Source organism: Lissotriton vulgaris, chromosome 7 (genome assembly GCF_964263255.1).
Source record: "Lissotriton vulgaris chromosome 7, aLisVul1.2, whole genome shotgun sequence".
Taxonomy (NCBI): domain Eukaryota; kingdom Metazoa; phylum Chordata; class Amphibia; order Caudata; family Salamandridae; genus Lissotriton; species Lissotriton vulgaris.
Genome location: NC_141695.1, coordinates 867,195,558 through 867,213,174, shown reverse-complemented (window position 1 = coordinate 867,213,174; position 17,617 = coordinate 867,195,558). Strand labels below are relative to the sequence as shown.

Here is a 17,617-nt window from a genome sequence, read left to right as displayed (position 1 = left end):
TATTTAAAAACTGTGCTAAGAGGTAAAAACAAAGCCTTAACGTAAGGAAAGGGCAATCGATACACATTTACTGACTGATATGAATAAAGTGGAACCAGAAAATCTGGATAAATCGTGGCTTCCCCTCTTAAATTGTGTGATCTTATGGGAATATTTTATTTAACCAAAACTTTTTTTCTTAATTATTATGTATGAAAGTACTTTCAAATATGTGAGTTCTGAATGGCAGTTGTGCAAAACTATCACTTTTAATACGTACTTCTCTGTGCAGTGCTATAATGTGCCCTATTAATGTCAAGCTTCCACTTTTTAAAGAAATACACTTTTTGGAATTTTGAAAAGTCTTTGTCATATTTTATGTGATGTTTGATGTATGATTTAGATAGCAAATATTTTCAGGGCTTGGCTGGTACACGGACTCTAAGATACGAGCCAGATCCTCGGCTCTGTTTTGGCTCGGCTCTGGACAACCTCTAGTGTATCCCAACCCTACCATTTCCCCTGCTGGGCTTTTGACTCACTACTTGTTCCCGTGTGGCTGTTCTCTCCTATTCCCATGGCTATGTTCCATATTTCCCTCCTTTTACATTTACTTCCTGCTTCAGTTATCTTTCCACTACACTTGCATTTTGTACAACACCAATCTCTGTAAAACAAATTTTAGCTTGGGCTAGACCTTTATTTTTAAGTAAATGACTGGATTTTGGATTCTGTTCCTAAAGGTTTGCCTTCTGTCTTTTTGTGTCTGTTCTGCCCCAATGAGCGACTACTAACTAACTTTCTTTTGAGTGGGGTTGAGCTCGAAGAGATTTAGCTCACTGACTTAGTAGATGGTAAAAAGACAGGGTGCCATTATTATTAGACTTAGGGCCATTGTAATTATGCGTCTTTGGAGGCCCAAGTTATGCAAAAAGTATGTGGCAAAAAAATGCAAATCATGCAGCATAATGTGGCAAATTGTGGGATAATTTTACCTCAATATTTTGTCCTTCAACACTTTTTAACACTATCAGGGCAAAGGTTTCACCTCATTAGGACAAGTCTGACACCCAACTACATCATTAAGAAACAGAAAGAAGCTGACCAGTGAACCTTTGCAAAGGGTCTTAAACAATGCTGCACAAGTGTTGCTGTGTTTTTAGTAACTGTTGACTTTTTTAACTTTGTGAAACTTTTAACTTGTTTTTGAAAAAACAAAAACCAAGGAACCCACACCAGGAAAGCTTTTTACCATAGTGTGCGGATAATTTAAAGTTTTTGCTGTTCCTTACCACCACGCTATTTATAGCGATGAGTGAAAATAAAAACTGGTGGAGTATTTCCGCCGGTGACATATAAGGTCCGCCCAACGGTAAATGAGGTGGACTGTTCTTCAGTTTCGCTGAGATGGTACGCTCTCCCCCAAACTCTAAATCAGCCCGTTAGTCATTTTATTGTTTTCTTTAGCATCCTCATATGGGTAGCCTGTTGTTGAGCTTCCCTTGATTACTGATTTGAAATTAGCAGTCTGGTGCAGTACATTGTATGAATATTTAGTACCTTGCTGCAGTGCTTTCTGCTCTGAGGCAGTTTCTCATTGATAGAGTGCTCAGGGGCAGTTCTTTATTATAAAAAGAGCTCTTGTTGACTTAATTTGCTATGAACACCGTACTTTTGTGAGAGTGATTGTTTATGAACATTGAGCTTTGCGGCAGTGCTTTGTTGCGAACAGTGTGCTCTGTTATGTGGTAAAGGTTCTCTGTGGATTATGCTCTTTATGAGAGGTTTCCAAGTCAATGCACTGGAGGCCTTCCCCAAGTTTAAACGATAAAGCAGGTTGCACCGATTTGTGTAATGCTGCCATATAAAACGCACAAATACAATTCTGTGTGAGGTGCGAGTTGTCTTCATTTTCACTCACCTTCATTGCCTTGTTATTCACATGCTATTCTCTGGTCGGGCATTGTAATGAAGAGGGCTTTCCTTGACAGTGTTGATTTGTTTTTAGGACCCTCCTCGCCAGTGCTAAATCAAGCTGGTGGCACTCCCAGACTGTTTACAGGACACGCCCTTTCAGTGCATTGTTATTTGTTGTGCACTCCCTGTTAGTTTGTTTTATTTATGTGACACTTCCTGAAAATGTGTTTCTTTTTATACGACGGCCTCTTGCAGTGGTTTATTATTGGTCGGCCACTCCCTTGCTGTGCTTTGGTGTTAGTAGGACATTCTCTCTGGCATTGCTATGTAATAAAGAGAATACTCCTTAACAGTAGGTTGTTATTTATTGAACTTTCTCTGGCTGTTTTTTGTAATAACGAGGACATTCTTTCACTGTAGTTTATTATTTATAATGCACTATCTAACAGTGCTTTGTAATAAAGAGATCATTCCTTGACAGTAGTTTGTTATTTATAATACACTCTATGACAGTGCTCTGCAATACATAGGAAACTCCTTAAAGCAGTTTGTTATTAGTTAGTCATTTATTGAACACTCTCTGGCAGTGCTTTGTAATAAAGAGGACACTCCTTGACAGTAGATTGTTATTTATAGTACACTCCCTGGCAGTGCTCTGTAATAAAGAGGACTTCCCTTTATAGGAGTTTGTTACTTATAGTACACTCTCTGACAGTGCCTTATAATAAAAAGTAAACTCCTTGACATGAGTTGGTTATTTATGGTACACTCTCCTACAGTGCTTTGTAATAAAGAGGACACTCCTTGACTCTAGTTTGTTATTCATGGTACACTCGATGACAGTGCTTTGTAATAAAGAGAACACTCCTTGACCGCAGTTTGTTATTTATCGTACACCTTCTGACAGCTCTGTGATAAAGAGAACACTCCTTCACAGTGTTTTTTTTATTTATAGTACACTCTCTGACAGTGCTCTATAGTAAAGATGAAACTCATTGACAGTAGTTTGCCATTTATTGAACACTCTCTTGCAGTGACTTGTTATGAAGAGGAAACTCCTTGGCAGTAGTCTGATATTTCCATTACACTCCCTGGCAGAGCTTCGTAATAAAGGGGACACTCATTGAGAGTAGCTTGTTTTTTATAGTACACTCTCTGGCAGTGCTTTGTAATAAAGAAGACACTCCATGACAGTGGTTTGGTATTTATATTACAATCATTGACAGTGCTTTATAATAATGAGGACACTCCTTCACAGTAGTTTACTCTTTATACCACACTCTCTGACAGTGCTTTGTAATTCTCTGTAGTACATTGCAATAGAGAGGATACTCCTTCACAGTGGGGTGTTATTTATAGTACACTCTTCGTCTGAGATTTGTAATAAAGAGGACACTCATGACGGTAGTTTGTACTTTATGGTACAGTCTCCGATAGTGTTCTGTAATAAAGAGGAAACTCCTTGACAGTAATTTGTTATTTATAGAACACTCTCTGACAGTGCTTTGTAATAAAGTGGATACTCCATAACAGGGGTTTATCATTTATTGAAAACTCTCTGGCAGAGCTCTGAAATAAAGAGGAAACTCCTTGACAGCAGTTTGTCATTTATGGTACCCTCTCTGGTAGAGCTTTGTAATAAAGAATACACTCCTTGACAGTGGTTTATTATTTACAGTACACTCTCTGACATTGCTCTGTAATAAAGAAGATGCTCCTTCACAGTGGTTTGTTTTTAATAGTACACTCTCTGACAGAGCTCTGTAATAAAGAGGGAGCTCCTTCACAGTGGTTTGTTATTTATAGTACACTGTCTGACAGTCCTCTGTAATAACGAGGACACCACTTCACATTGGTTTGTTATTTGTAGTACACTCTCCGGCAGTGCATTGTAATAAAAATAATACTCCTTCACAGTGGTTTGTTATTTATAGTACACTCTCTGAAACTTCTTTGCAATAAAGAGGACACTCCTTCAAAATGGTTTGGTCTATATAGTGATTTGTAATAAAGACGACAGTCCATGACAGCATTTCATCATTTATGATACACTCTGTGGTAGTGCTTTGTAATAAAGAGGACACTTTGTGACAGGAGTTTGTCATTTATTGAACACTCTCTGGTAGAGCTTTGTAATCAAGAGTACACTCCTTGACAGTAGTTTGTTATTTATAGTACACTCTCTGACAGTGCTTTGTAATACAGAGGACATTCCTTGAAATGAGTTTGTCATTTTTATTACACTCTCTGACAGAGCTCTGTAATAAAGAATACACTCCTTGACAGTAGTTTGTTGTTTATAGTACACTCTCTGACAGAGCTCTGTAATAAGGAGGACACTCCTTCACAGTGGTTTGTTATTTAAAGTACACTCTCTGACAGTGCTTTGTAATAAAGAGGACACTCCACAGTGGTTTGTTATTTATACTGCACTCCCTGGCACTGCTTTGTGATAAAGAAGACACTACTTGAAAGTGGTTTGTTATTTATCATACACTCTCTGACAGAGCTCTGTAATAAAGAGGACCCTCTTTCACTGCATTTTGTTATTTATAGTACACTCTCTGACACTGCTTTGTAATAACGAGGACACTCCTTCAAAATGGCTTGTTATTTATACAATACTTTCTGGCACTGTTGTGTAATAAAGAAGACATTACTTGAAAGTGGTTTGTTATTTATCATACACTCTCTTACAGAGCTCTGTAATAAAGAGGACACTCTTTCACTGCCGTTTGTTATTTATAGTACACTCTCTAACAGAACAATGTAATAAAGAATAAACTCCTTCTGCGTGGTTTGGTATTTATAGTGCATTCTCTGACATTGCTCTGTAATAAAGAGAACACTGCTCTGCAGCGATGTGTTATTTACCAATCACTTCCTGCTGTTGCGTTGAGATTTTTAAGGACTTTTCTTGGCAGTGCTGTGCTTTTGGTTGGGCACTCCAGAAGAGTGTTTTGTTATTTTGGCTTCCTGCGGGTGCCTTATTTCATGCCCTGGCTATTGCTTTGTTAGGAAGAGGTCACTTCCCAGCAGTGGTTTATTGTTTAAAGACCGGGCCATGGTGTTGATTTGTGATTTTCAAGGATATTTCTTAGCAGTGTTTTGTTTTGCATTGGCCACTTCATAAGAGGGTTTTGTTAGTTTTGGACTCTCTGTGGCCTGCTTTGTTATGAACAGCTGACTTCCTGCGGGTGCCTTGTTTCATGCCCCCCCCTGACTATTGCTTTGTTAGGTAGAGGTCACTTCCCAGCAGTGGTTTGTTTTTTATTGATTGATCGTGCGCTGGTGTTCCTTTGTCATTTTCAAGAGCACTTATTGGCAGTTGCTTTGTTTTTGCTAGGGGGCTCCATAAGAATGTTTTGCTATTTGTGGACACCCTGTGGCAGTGCTTTGTTATGAACACCTGACTTCCTGCGAGTGCCTTGTTATGTCATGCCCTGGCAATGCTTTGTTAGGAAGAGGGCACATCTCAGCAGTGGTTTGTTGTGTATAGATCACGCTCTGGTGGTGCTTTGTGTGGAATAGGACACCCCATGGAAATGGTTTTTATATATTCTTCTCTCTATGATCACGCAGCACTACGCCCCCGACCATGATTCTCGTGACACTCCAGCAGCTATTTGATTTTCATTGGACACCCCTTGCTGGCTGACACAAGGAGACCTATGAAGGGAACAGAAGGTTTCATTTTAGCAATGTGACTGCAAGTTAGATCCAGAATCGGGCGTAGCCTCTAGGGGGATAGGGGGGGGGGAGGGGCAGGGGGGTCTTTGGAGTGTTACACCCTGCTAATAAATGTATCTGATGATAAATAGATGGGTACAGGTGCTTTCAGCCAGGTATGGTGAGGTGTCTCTCGAATTTCACCAGGGATTTTTATGCACAGAGACAAAAACGCACGCACTCTCTACCTCTCTCTGTGTTTGAAAAGATTTAAAAATGCTAGTTATTTCACAGAATATTGGGCCAGATGTAGGTAGCCCTTTACCGATCGGAATCGGCCGAAAATACCGATTTTCGGCCGTTTCCGATCGGTAAAGGACTATGGAGATGTAGGGGCACATATTCGGTAATTTTACCGAATCGTTATTATTACCGAATCGGTAAATTTACCGAATCGGTAATATTTACCGATTCGGTAAAATTACCGAAAATGCAATGTGGGTAGCCAATTTTCCATTGGCACATGGCTTTCAGAATCGGTATTTTACCATGGAATACAAATCCATGGTAAAATACCGATTCCTGTGTACATGCACATCTGTGCATGTACACATGTGCCATGTGACAGACAGACGTGCCCTTAGGGCATGTCTGTGTGCCACATTGCACACATGCCCGTTTTGGGGGTGCTAGAGGGTGTCAAAGTGACACCCCCTGCACCCTTGACAAATTCGGTATTTACCGATTCGGTAAATACCGAATCGGTATTTGAATTGAATCCTATGGGCTTCAAGGCCCAGAGGATTCAATAGCAAATACCGATTCGGTATTTACCGAATCGGTAAATACCGAATTTCAAGGTATGGGTAAACAATCCAGATGTTGGTACCTACATTCCATTTACCGATTTTGAAATACCGAATCGGTAAAATTCGGTATTTCAAAATCGGTAAATGGGATTTACCTACATCTGGACCAAAGTGTATTCTCTCACTTTCTACCCCTACCCAATCCGCAATCTTCCCCATTTCCTCTGCTCCTTAAGCCCTTCTCTTGCACCCTGCTCATCGTATAACATATTTTAGCATTATGTGCCAGCGTGATTGTTGGGAAATCTGAAGCCCCCCACGACCCCCCAATCTTACTGACCAAGCTACGCCCCTGTCCAGGCTCCAAGATTAAAATGTTACCCTGCAAGCGTCTCTGGTGGGATCAGGGGTAATCTGAACATGAAAACCTTCCTGTGAACTAGGCCCGTTAGAAGATTTGTGTAATCCCTGTTTGTGTGCTCTGGTCTGCAGACCCCAGGCCCGTATGAGGACAAAGTCATATTTAACCAGGATTGGAAGTAAGATGTATTCAGACTCGCTTCAAAGACTGCATTCAGAGAATGTCCTTATGCTGCACCATACCTGCCAACTAAGACAGAAATGTCCCAGTGTGAGGAGGGGGGGACGAGCCTTGGAGTGGCGTGGCTTTGTGCCACCGAAGCACCTGAGAAGCACTTTTGCCAGCGCGCCGCCCCCAATCACCCTCCTCCAAAACCAGAGAAGAAGCTTGCTGACGCTGGTGCCGATGTTTTGAGGTGTTTTCACACACCTTAATGGACATCTGCAGTTAGCAGCCTCTGAAAACAGCTGGAATTCCACTGTTTACTGTGGGTTTCAGCTCATTTTCCCTGCCACTGTGCGATATCAGCTCCTCACTGTTGACCATGTGAAGGGAGCTCATGTTGTGTGTCACACTGTGGCACTGTGTGAGTTGCCAGGATGCTGCACAGTGCACTCATATTACTCATCTGATATTCCTGCTTTGCATGTCCCTATTTCAAGCCTAAGTTTTACAATCTGTCTTTCTCTCCCCTCAGGTCCCTCTCAGGGCGCATCGTTGGCGGTGTCTGGTGGTTCTTCACACTCATCATCATCTCTTCATACACAGCCAACCTGGCAGCTTTCCTGACGGTGGAGAGGATGGTGTCCCCTATCGAGAGCGCTGACGACCTGGCCAAGCAAACCGAGATTGCCTATGGGACGCTGGACTCTGGGTCCACCAAAGAGTTCTTCAGAGTAGGAGTCATTGTCCTATACTGCAATGTGTCTGGAAGAGGTGTCCAGGAACGTGCTTGAGGCCCACAAAACTCATGCAATAATGTGCCTGCTAAAATTTAGAGCGATGTCAAACATGTAATAATGTGTCTTTAAGAATTGAGAGGCCTAATTGTGTCCAATTATGTGCCTGTAAGAATAGAGGGCAATGATGGGCATCTTATAATGTGCCTTAAGACTTGAGAGTCATGACAAGTGCCCGGTAATGTCTGTGTGATACATGAACGTCATGACAAATGTCTTTAGTGTGTCTGGAAGGGAATAATAATGTGTCTGCCTTTAAGCAAGGGCCACAACACATGCGCCAACAGGTGCCTGGGACAGTAGTTGTCCTACAGTGTCCGAAAAAGCATGAGACGCAAGTGTATGAAATGAGGAACATGATAAAGGGGCAGTAGTGTGTGTGTAAGTAATGAAGACCACGGCAAATGTCTAGTACGTTTTCTGGGAGAAGCAAAGACCATAACTTGTGTGCCTTTACAAAATGGTGGCCACGGCTTGTGTTCAATATTATACCTAAAGCCAGGACCACAACATGTGGCAATTGTGTGTAAGATGCAGAGACACAAGTGTCCACTCATTTCTCTATAAGAAGCAAGAATCAGGGCAACCGTAGATGGGGTTTATGAATGAATCAAAACACAAATCAAGTGCCCAAAAGGGAGTCTGAAAGAAGTGAGGCAGAAGACAAGTGACTAGTAGCTTTTCCCTGAAAATGAAAGGTCGTGGCTGGTGTCCAAGCGTGGTTCTGGGAGATTGCAGCCACACTAAAGGGATATGCTGTAAGACCCTCTATTTCTTCCACTGAGTTTATAACTCGCCTTTCTACCTGACAAATGTTGCACTACACCATAATATGTTGGTTTATTTTAATGGGCCTTTAGATGAGCTCTGATTAGTTCTTCCCACAGTTCCATAAGCAAGGTAGCGATGCACCTTTGTCTATTCATTTTTTTTATTTCTCTCTACTCTCCGTTTCTGCCCATATTTCTCCCATCACCCTGTTCCCTCTTGATCCACTGCCTTTTCCATTGCACACATTTCTTCAAGCTTTGCCTCCATTGGCTTTTGCTCAGTTTTATTCCATCTCGTTCTATTCGTGATGGTTCTCCACATATTGCCCCCCCACCCCGCTGCTTCCTTCTGTTATGCATTTGCCTGGCAAAACAATGCCTGCAAAAGCCTGCTTTTTCTGCAAAAATAATGCCCTTCTGAAGGTGATGTGCTTCTGCCTGCCAGACATGGTTGCGCCAGAGAGACTATGACATTGCTGTTTATGGCTAGGAGGGTCAGTGCTAAGCCAGATATTGGTTGCCATAAGTGACATCGCCGTGCCACAGGTGAGCCGTTCCACAATGCGCGACTCTAAGATTCAGTTTGTTTAGAGCATTTAACATGCTTCCGAGTTTGTAGCTTTGCTGAATGTACAGCTGTTGAAATAGTAAAGTGATGTTTTCTCTGAGTGATTGATAGGGTGACATCCTCCCTCCACGTCATTATGGACACTATATCCAATCCTGGACGTTTGCTCAAGAACCTTTTTCATTCTGCCTGTTGTAGTATTTTTCTGCTTCCATTGAACTAATGAGACTAACACACCTGAACACAGTGATTTGTGGGTGAAAGGTTCTGGAGCGGAGACAGTGTCCGTAATGACCTGGAGTATGTTGGTCACTGTAGTAACAGGTGATGGTTACACAGAGAAATTAAGGTTAACCTAAGAGGTGCCGAAGACTGTCTAAACGGAAAACGATTAACAACTATTGCAAATTTTGCTTGTGAATTTCTCATATATGCATTGGAAGACTAGCCATCAAAAGATATAAGCTGAAGAATAAAGAGACTAGGTCATTTTTTTTCTCCAGAAGGGTGCCTCTGGGGGAGTCATTCACCCTTCAAGGGTGACTTTCAGGTGCCAAATTACCTAGCCCTCCTGACTTACCAGAGGATGGTCCTTGACTATCTGATAGACTAAGCTACCTTAGAATATAATGTGACATCTTAAAAGTCCTGCCTCTTGAGTGCCTTTTTCAGGTTTCATGACATGCACACACAAGAGACAGTGCACGCTTTTGTAATGTCCTGGAGGTCATATATAAATTCCTTCCTTCTAAATTTTTAGATTAATTTCTCCATTTTTATAGTACTGAATTCCTGATTTAAGAACTTAAAGCCCAGAAAAAAATATAATAACTTTTTTAGCTTATATAATTGATGTGCTGATAAGGTGAGTCATTGTAGAGCCCGGAGGGCCCCTTCACAAAAGGAAAACACTGGGCCTGATTTACAACGAATTAACGCAGCACGGTGCCATTTGAGCATTCGTCAATGAGACTTACTCTTTCTTAATCGAACCTACGCAGTCAGCTGACTTGTGCTAATCACGCCCTCTTTTGACAAATGTCACAAATAAATTATCAGGCATTGGCAAACACTGCTGGTGTTATAACTGTAATGGTAGCAAGAATATAAATATTTGGTTCAAAGAAGACATTTTGTAGATAACCATTATGACAATAGAAAGAAGATGATAAACAATTATGATTAATTCCCAATATTTCGCAACATTTTAGCATTTAAAATGAAATCCCATTTTGAGAAGATGTAGTGTCGACGGATGGTGTGTCTGCACCAGTTTCACTTTCAAGATGTAGGCGGTCACTGCAACCTAATGTGAGAGTAGGCAGTTTGTCAACATAGAGGGGAGCAGTTCATTGTGAGTCCTTTTTCTATTTCTACACATAAAAAGTAGAGATATAGCTAGGGCCACTGGAAATATGCGATTGTGCAGCAGCTGCGGTTTTCTCGTAGTAATAAAATTGCCACATAATCCTTCATTTGGTGCATAATCTATAGATTTAAATCCAAAAATGTGTTTCTAGCTCAAACGGTTAAAAAGTTACTAAAACCACAGTGATGTGATGCAGTGCAGTGGAAGGGCCTTTGCAAAAGTTGTCTTTTCAACTTTCTGTAGCTTATCACTATATTTAGGTGTTAACCCAGTACTAATAAGGTGCAACTAATGCCCAGACAGTGTTAACAAGTTTAAACATGACAAAATAATGAAGTAATACTATCACAAAAGGTGTTGCTTAATGCCACATAATTTGCCTTTCCTTGCTGCATACTTACTCAACCTTGCTGCATAATTTGGCCCTCTCCTGCCGCATAATTCCAGTGGACCTGGATATAAAACAGGAGAAACATGACTTAACTCTGGTGGCAATGGGGCAGCATTAAACGCAAGCCTACCTGCTTTTTTATATTATTTACACCTCAGACCTCCTTCAATTTCCAGTTTTACTTTTGCTTTTTCACTTCTTTTTCTCCCCTTAGACTGCCCAAGGACTTTTTTAAATTATTTATCCATGGTGCTTCTATGGCTTCTCCCTTGTGTAAGTTCGTTGCATTCAGAGTACTTTCATCATACTATATATCCCATTGTTATTCCATCCACCCACCAACAAAATACCTCTTATATTGTTGCCTCTAAATTTAAAATAAATCTTCTTATTTGCACGGTGCACATTACATACAAAAAATCCAATACTTAGCCCATCTGAGGTCACAAACAAGAATTAAACAGAAAGATCTGCCAATTAACTCTTGTAGCTACTTCTTAGGGCCTTAATTTATTTTCTAAATGTTGTGACACGTTCTGTTACATTTTCTACTCATATGGGGTGACTTCCATAGAGGTATGTCAAGTCAACATCTGGAGCCCAAGACTCCTGCAGGTCAATATTTCATAGTCCATGAACTTTTATGTGGCTTAAAGCATCTGCCTTAACTGTGCAGCTGGAGTTCAACTGAGTTATTACCCTAAAGTCCGTCAAAAGATTTGCTACGAAGTTGGAAGGTAGCCCACTGGATGCAATTAAGAATATATATTCAGATAAAGCTAAGTCCGCTGCACTATATGGGGCAGGAGTGTGGGGTATGGCAGCGTTGCACCGCTACAACAAATAGAGGACTCCTTTTTTAAAAACCGTGTGTCCTTGCCGCAATCAGCCCCAAATCATATTTTACACTGCGAATTGGGGCTTCCTTATTTGAGCGACAACATAAGACTGGCTCCAGTCTTGTTGTGACTATTAGTATGGCAGAGGTCTACAGTGGATTTGACACAAACCATTATTAAGGACTGTTGTAAATTAGATTATTATAAAAGAATTGGATGGTTAAATTACGTAGAGGTCCATCTGAAAGCGTTTGGGATGGGAGAATTTTTTGGGACCCTGAGTCCTGCAAAAGGGTTTCAAAGGAAAGAATAACTGATTTATTCATTAAGAGATTAAAGTATGCCCGAAGAGAAAAGGAACATATTCATAATTCCTCCATTCTTTATGATGTGGTACCACCAAGATCGGGGGAAGGTTTTCAGTATTTATCACGCATAAATAATGTTCAACACAGATTTATCCTTTTGCGTTTCCGCATGAACATGATCCCGCTACTCATGGGATACTCCCAAAATAAATATAAATTAGCAGACCTCTTACCCTGTCCCTGTAACAACTATGCAGTACTGTCAGAGCTACATATTGTATTATTTTGCCCGATCTACACAGAGGAAAGGAAAACATTCATACTCCCAATCCTGAGGTACCACAATTTTAGGCAGTGCCTGGTGGCTATGTACTTTTTAAAAACTCTACCGGATCCATATGTATGCTGTTCTGTTGCCTCATTTTTGTGGGCTTGTCTTAGGAAAAGGAAAAAGGTGGGACGACATTTTAGTAGCAACAACTAATTCATTAATTTTAAATTCTGAACTTTTTTCACAAACGTTTATATGAATTTACCCGGATCACTGCAACTGTTTAATTCTTATTTTAATTGTGAAAATTTGTGTTTATATATTGTATTGGAATTTTTAGACTTGTGCTTTTATGATCCGTTTTAAAAAGATCGAATAAAGCTGTGTGACTGACTGACTGACCCTAAACTCTCTCTCATCCTTACATATTCTTGCCCTCTTCACACTGTTTTCTTATTTGTTTCTTGTAGAGATCAAAAATTGCAGTGTTTGAGAAGATGTGGACATACATGAGGTCTGCTGAGCCCTCGGTCTTTGTGAAGACCACCGAAGAGGGGATGAACCGGGTGAGGAAGTCCAAGGGCAAGTATGCCTACTTGCTCGAGTCTACCATGAACGAGTACATCGAGCAGAGGAAACCCTGCGATACTATGAAGGTGGGAGGTAACTTGGATTCCAAGGGCTACGGCATTGCAACCCCAAAGGGTTCACCTCTAAGGTAGGTATTCTGAAATCAGCACCTAGAGCTCCTGGGTATGTGCGTTTCCATCCGCAGTCCTCAACAAAAAAATTCTGCTTCCAGATCTTCCCTGCCCATCTTAAAGAAGACCCTGTTCCCAACCTCCAGGAGAGAGATTGCAATCTACAGTCCCACTTGAACTTGGTACATTCCGTAAAGCAGCCGTGCATTTCAGTGAAATATAGTGGGTTAGAAATATTTGAAAACTCATCAAATCACCGCTCATCAAAAATCCACCTTGAGTTTGGCAAGATTGCAATATTAAATATTTGAAATTCTCAGAATTTTTTAAACTTCGCTAAAAAGTCAAGTATTTCAACTGCAATGAAGGAGCTGCCAATATAGGACGGCACCTTCGCCCAGGTGTCCTCTGAATCTGTTCAGCTTGTCGGATCCTATTTTTGATCAGCTGCGCATTCATGAACACCTTTGTATTGATTTTTGAAGAATAGAATATCACATAAAAGAGCTCTTCTATAAATAGAAATGGGCATTTTGTTTTGCAGTTTTATTGACCCAAATGTACTGGAGCAATTTACCTGAGCATAAGTTACATTACACAAGGTTACATTCTTTATTTGGGCAGAGAGAGATTAACTGCTTTGCCCGGAATCACAGGATGTTGAGCCAACGCCAAGACTCGGACTTGGTTCACCAGCTCCAAACTCAGCAACTCTGTCCGTTACACCACGTTGCTCTAGGGCTGTGCGATAGGTGCCACTGAACGGGCGCTGACTTTGAGGGGGTGTTGTGTTGTCAAATAAATTGATGATTTAAAGCACCTGCTGCAGCATTCCTTTACTCCATCGGTTTTCAGTCAATAAGAAAAATGTCTAGATAACTATGCTGATTAATGGACCTGCTGGAGACAGAAGAGTTTTGTCGAGTGGAAGTTTTGACTCGGCATAAAGTAGACAGAGGACTAATATGCCCTCTGCCTACTTTAGGCCGATCACAGAGGTGCGCATATTATAAATAGTGCAGTGGTTAACTGCTTTTGTGGGAGGGATCCTTTTTTTACTTTTACATCCTAATATAGAACAGTGAGATGTTAACTGTCATCAAAGAGCTGCAAGGTATAGGTTAGAGGTTATGCTTTTTTCCCCAGTCTTTTTTTATTAACCTAATGTTGCAAAAAGGCTTCATTTGGGTAGAAATCATTTCTTATTAGTAGAGACAGCCCCCAACCATGGTGCTATGTCTTAAATTCTGAGTTTGTGCTTCTCCAGATCTACCAGTATGGATGACATGTGAGTCCTATAGCTTGTTGTCCTCTTTCTGATGTAACATTTCCTATACACTGATTTACACACGTGTCATTTATTGTCTCTGTGTAAATTGTGTGTGATGTAAAGTGCCCTGACACCGTAGTCTGGGATGAGCAGTGCAATAAAAAATAGAAAAGCTTGTGACAAAGTGGGTATGGAGACTTGAGGGTCACTGTTAAAGGGTGGTAGTGGGGGAATTCATGGAGAAGAAGGTCATGGGGGTGCCAACAAACATGGTCGTTCTGGGCACCACCAGCGCTAAAGTCAATCTTGCCACATTGTCCTTTGGCGCTTTAAATATGGGTGCACTGTTTACTTGTTTATACTGTAGCAGACCCTGATAGCTTTTCCTAAAACAGCTGGTGTGCCTCAGGTAAATGAGCTCAGATCCTCAATCTCACAATAATACAGCCAGGGGTGCTGTCAAACTTCGACATTCCTGGTACCTGGGGAATCCAGTGAGCTACATAGCAAGTGGCACGGAACAGAGACTACTGACAACTTCATGCTAGAATCTCTCTAATTAAAGGAAAACAGTTGAATGGACTAAATGACCATTTTAAGATGTCTCCAGAGTGAGGTCTTTTAATGAAAACACCGCTTCTCTGTTTTTCAGATCGCTCCCTTTCTAATTTTGACGTGCAAATTAGAATAGATATTTTCTTATTTCTCTAAACAGAGCAGTTTGTACAATGACTCCTGTTTGCCCTAAAACGGAGTAGTCAGTGCTGCTAAGTCCTTCGGGTCTGAGGAAGTCTGGTTGGGGAAAAACCCTTTCTAGGGACCTGATTTACAAGAAACAGACGCATATATACGTCAGTTTTTGTTTGCCCCCGCATCAAATGTCTTTGTGACACCATAGATGTGCTGTATTTACAATACAGGGCTCCACGGCACAAGGATTTAACAGATGCATTAGAAATTCTGACGTATATGTTGGCGTAAAAGTGACACATTGCTGGAGTTGGTTGTAAAAGTGACACAACTCCAGCAATACATAAGAATACATAGGTGAGTATCATGTAAAAAGCCCTGCATCAATCCTTACTCCTGGTCTGAGCAGGTGTAAAGATTTTGACACAGTCAAGTCATAGAGTGACGGACTGAAAACTTGTAAATTTCACTGCACCACTTCTCCATACCTTTTTGGCTTGGGAACTTCTATCCTGCATACATTATACTTGGCGCAAGTATAATGTGATGCAGGGCTCTACAAACTGATGCATTGAAACCAATGCATCAGTTTGTAGATATGGAGCAGTGTGGCGCACTGATTGCACTGCCGCTGCGTCAAAAAAATACCATCGCTGCAGCGCAAGGGGCTTGTAAATAAGCCCCTACATCTAGACCTCCATAAGATTTCTCTTGCTAACTTGAAGTTGGGTTTCTGTTGAACTGTTGGCTTTGCTGGTGTTCCTTTGACCATGTACTGGCTGTAAGGTTGTTATACAATCACCAATAAGGTGTTTGGGCTTCAAATATCACCAACCCAACCCAAATGCAAGCATATTCATCTGAGCTGCACGGCTGCTTTACAAGGGCTCAGACTCGCAATATCTAGTCACCTCCAAAAAAGTGTCACTGTCCCCAGAATAAGACGAGAGACTTTGTGCTGCTGCATTGTAGGTGTGGGTATTTCGTCCAGATCTGGTGTATTCTTTGCTTTCCTGTAGTATTTCTTTTTTCATTATGAAGCCAGAACTAAAATTATCAGACTGCAAAACAACACACAATTGAACAACATGAGATAACTTCACATCTCTTGACTGATTCGCTTCTGGTGGGCTACTCACACTACCTGTGACAATTTAAGGACCCTGGTAGAGATATACTACTCACCGCCTTCATGAGAAACATGAAGTCTTTGAGAGGGAGGAACCGCTTGCACCGGACAATGGACATCTTGAGATACCTGGATTCTATGGTCTACTGCCCCCTTAACAACTACTCACACCTGACGGGACATTGTGAGGTTTCCGAGTGAGCTACTCACACCGGTCATGGGGACACTTGAGATGCCTGAGTGAGCAATATATGTAAATTGATACTTGTATAGCGCACTACTCACCCGCAAGGGTCTCAAGGCGCTTGTACGAATACTGCTGTGGAACCCATCCTGGCTTTCCCTGTGAGGCGACCACTCCTGGGTCTACCGCTCTAACCATTGAGCCACACTTCTCCACATCTCCACATTGAGCCACACTTCTCCAATATCCTTGCAAATGGCACAGGACATCTTGAGATGTCTGCACAGCATGATCTGCGCACATATTTCAGCGGATAACACATACAAGAGATATTACCCCACTTTTTAAATACTCTGCAGTAGCACTGAGTGAAATGTTCCTCCGCCCAAGACGTATTGAACGAAGGTGCCTCCGTCCCTAATGTCTGCTGCCCAGGTATCCATTTTATAACTGCCCAACTTTTTGAGGATTGGAGGGCCACTTGTCTCTGTGGTGCAAGTTCAAATGGAGTGCAGAGCCACTTTCACACCTGTAGGATTTTACAGTAGTACAATTGAAACATCTATTTTCATCTGGTACCCTGCTGTCCAACAGTTTACCACTGTGACTTTTAGAGTTTTCTTACAGTAAAAAAATAATACCTTGTCCTCATTCCCATTCTGAAGTGAAGGGTCCACACACATCCACACAGGAATTGTGATTTAGGCTAGTCTGGAAACCATGCACTCGGGCTCCAGATCCCCACTCTAGATGAAACTTCAAGAAGTGAAACCAGTGATCCTATGAGGACTCCAGAACGGGACATGCACTTGTAATACCGAGTCCAGAAAAGGGCACAGTACAATAGATGAACCGCAACCCCCCGACTCACAGGACCCAATACTTTAGTCTATCCTGCAGAGCATGAAACAATTTACAAGACAAGGCCTACAGAACTGATAGCAATAGTCTAGATAAGGCCTCGGCTTTTAAACCTGGACCCTAAAGTCCTCATGAAGATGCGTAAACTTAACAGTTTACTCCAGATGGGGCAGCTGGAACTGGATGGATTACAGAAGATAAGACCCCAGAACTATCAGTAACCCTGCTGATTTCTCCAGAAGCAGCTCCAATGTTCCAGATTAGGCATCCACGGCTGGGCTCAGTACCCTGGCGGCAGACTGTAGACACCATTTTCCTAGTGAAGCTTCCAAAACTAGACATAGTTTTCCAGGTGTGACCTTCAAAATTCAAGGCAATATTCCAGGCGAGGGGTCGCTAGTGGGGTGCACAATAGCATTAAACTCGCCTTCTATCAGTGGGTTATACCGCTACCTGTGCACATCAAATAATATCTTGCTTCTTGATTATATTGTTAGTCTTTTTCCCAACTTAATAACCCAAAGTTCAATCTGGTATATTTAAGACCTCTCCTACAAACCTACACTATTCGC

At 41.5% G+C, this 17,617-nt stretch overlaps 1 protein-coding gene across 4 annotated transcripts in view; it reads left to right on the top strand.

Annotated features, from left to right (window-relative positions):
* Nucleotides 1–17,617, top strand: part of GRIA1 (glutamate ionotropic receptor AMPA type subunit 1) — a 527,971-nt gene that overhangs the window by 471,171 nt on the left and 39,183 nt on the right. For all 4 annotated transcript variants that reach the window (XM_086931263.1, XM_086931261.1, XM_086931264.1 and 1 more), the window contains exons 12-13: nt 7,433–7,631; nt 12,681–12,928. In XM_086931263.1, coding sequence (XP_086787389.1) covers nt 7,433–7,631; nt 12,681–12,928 — 447 coding nt within the window. The remainder of the gene's footprint in view (nt 1–7,432; nt 7,632–12,680; nt 12,929–17,617) is intronic.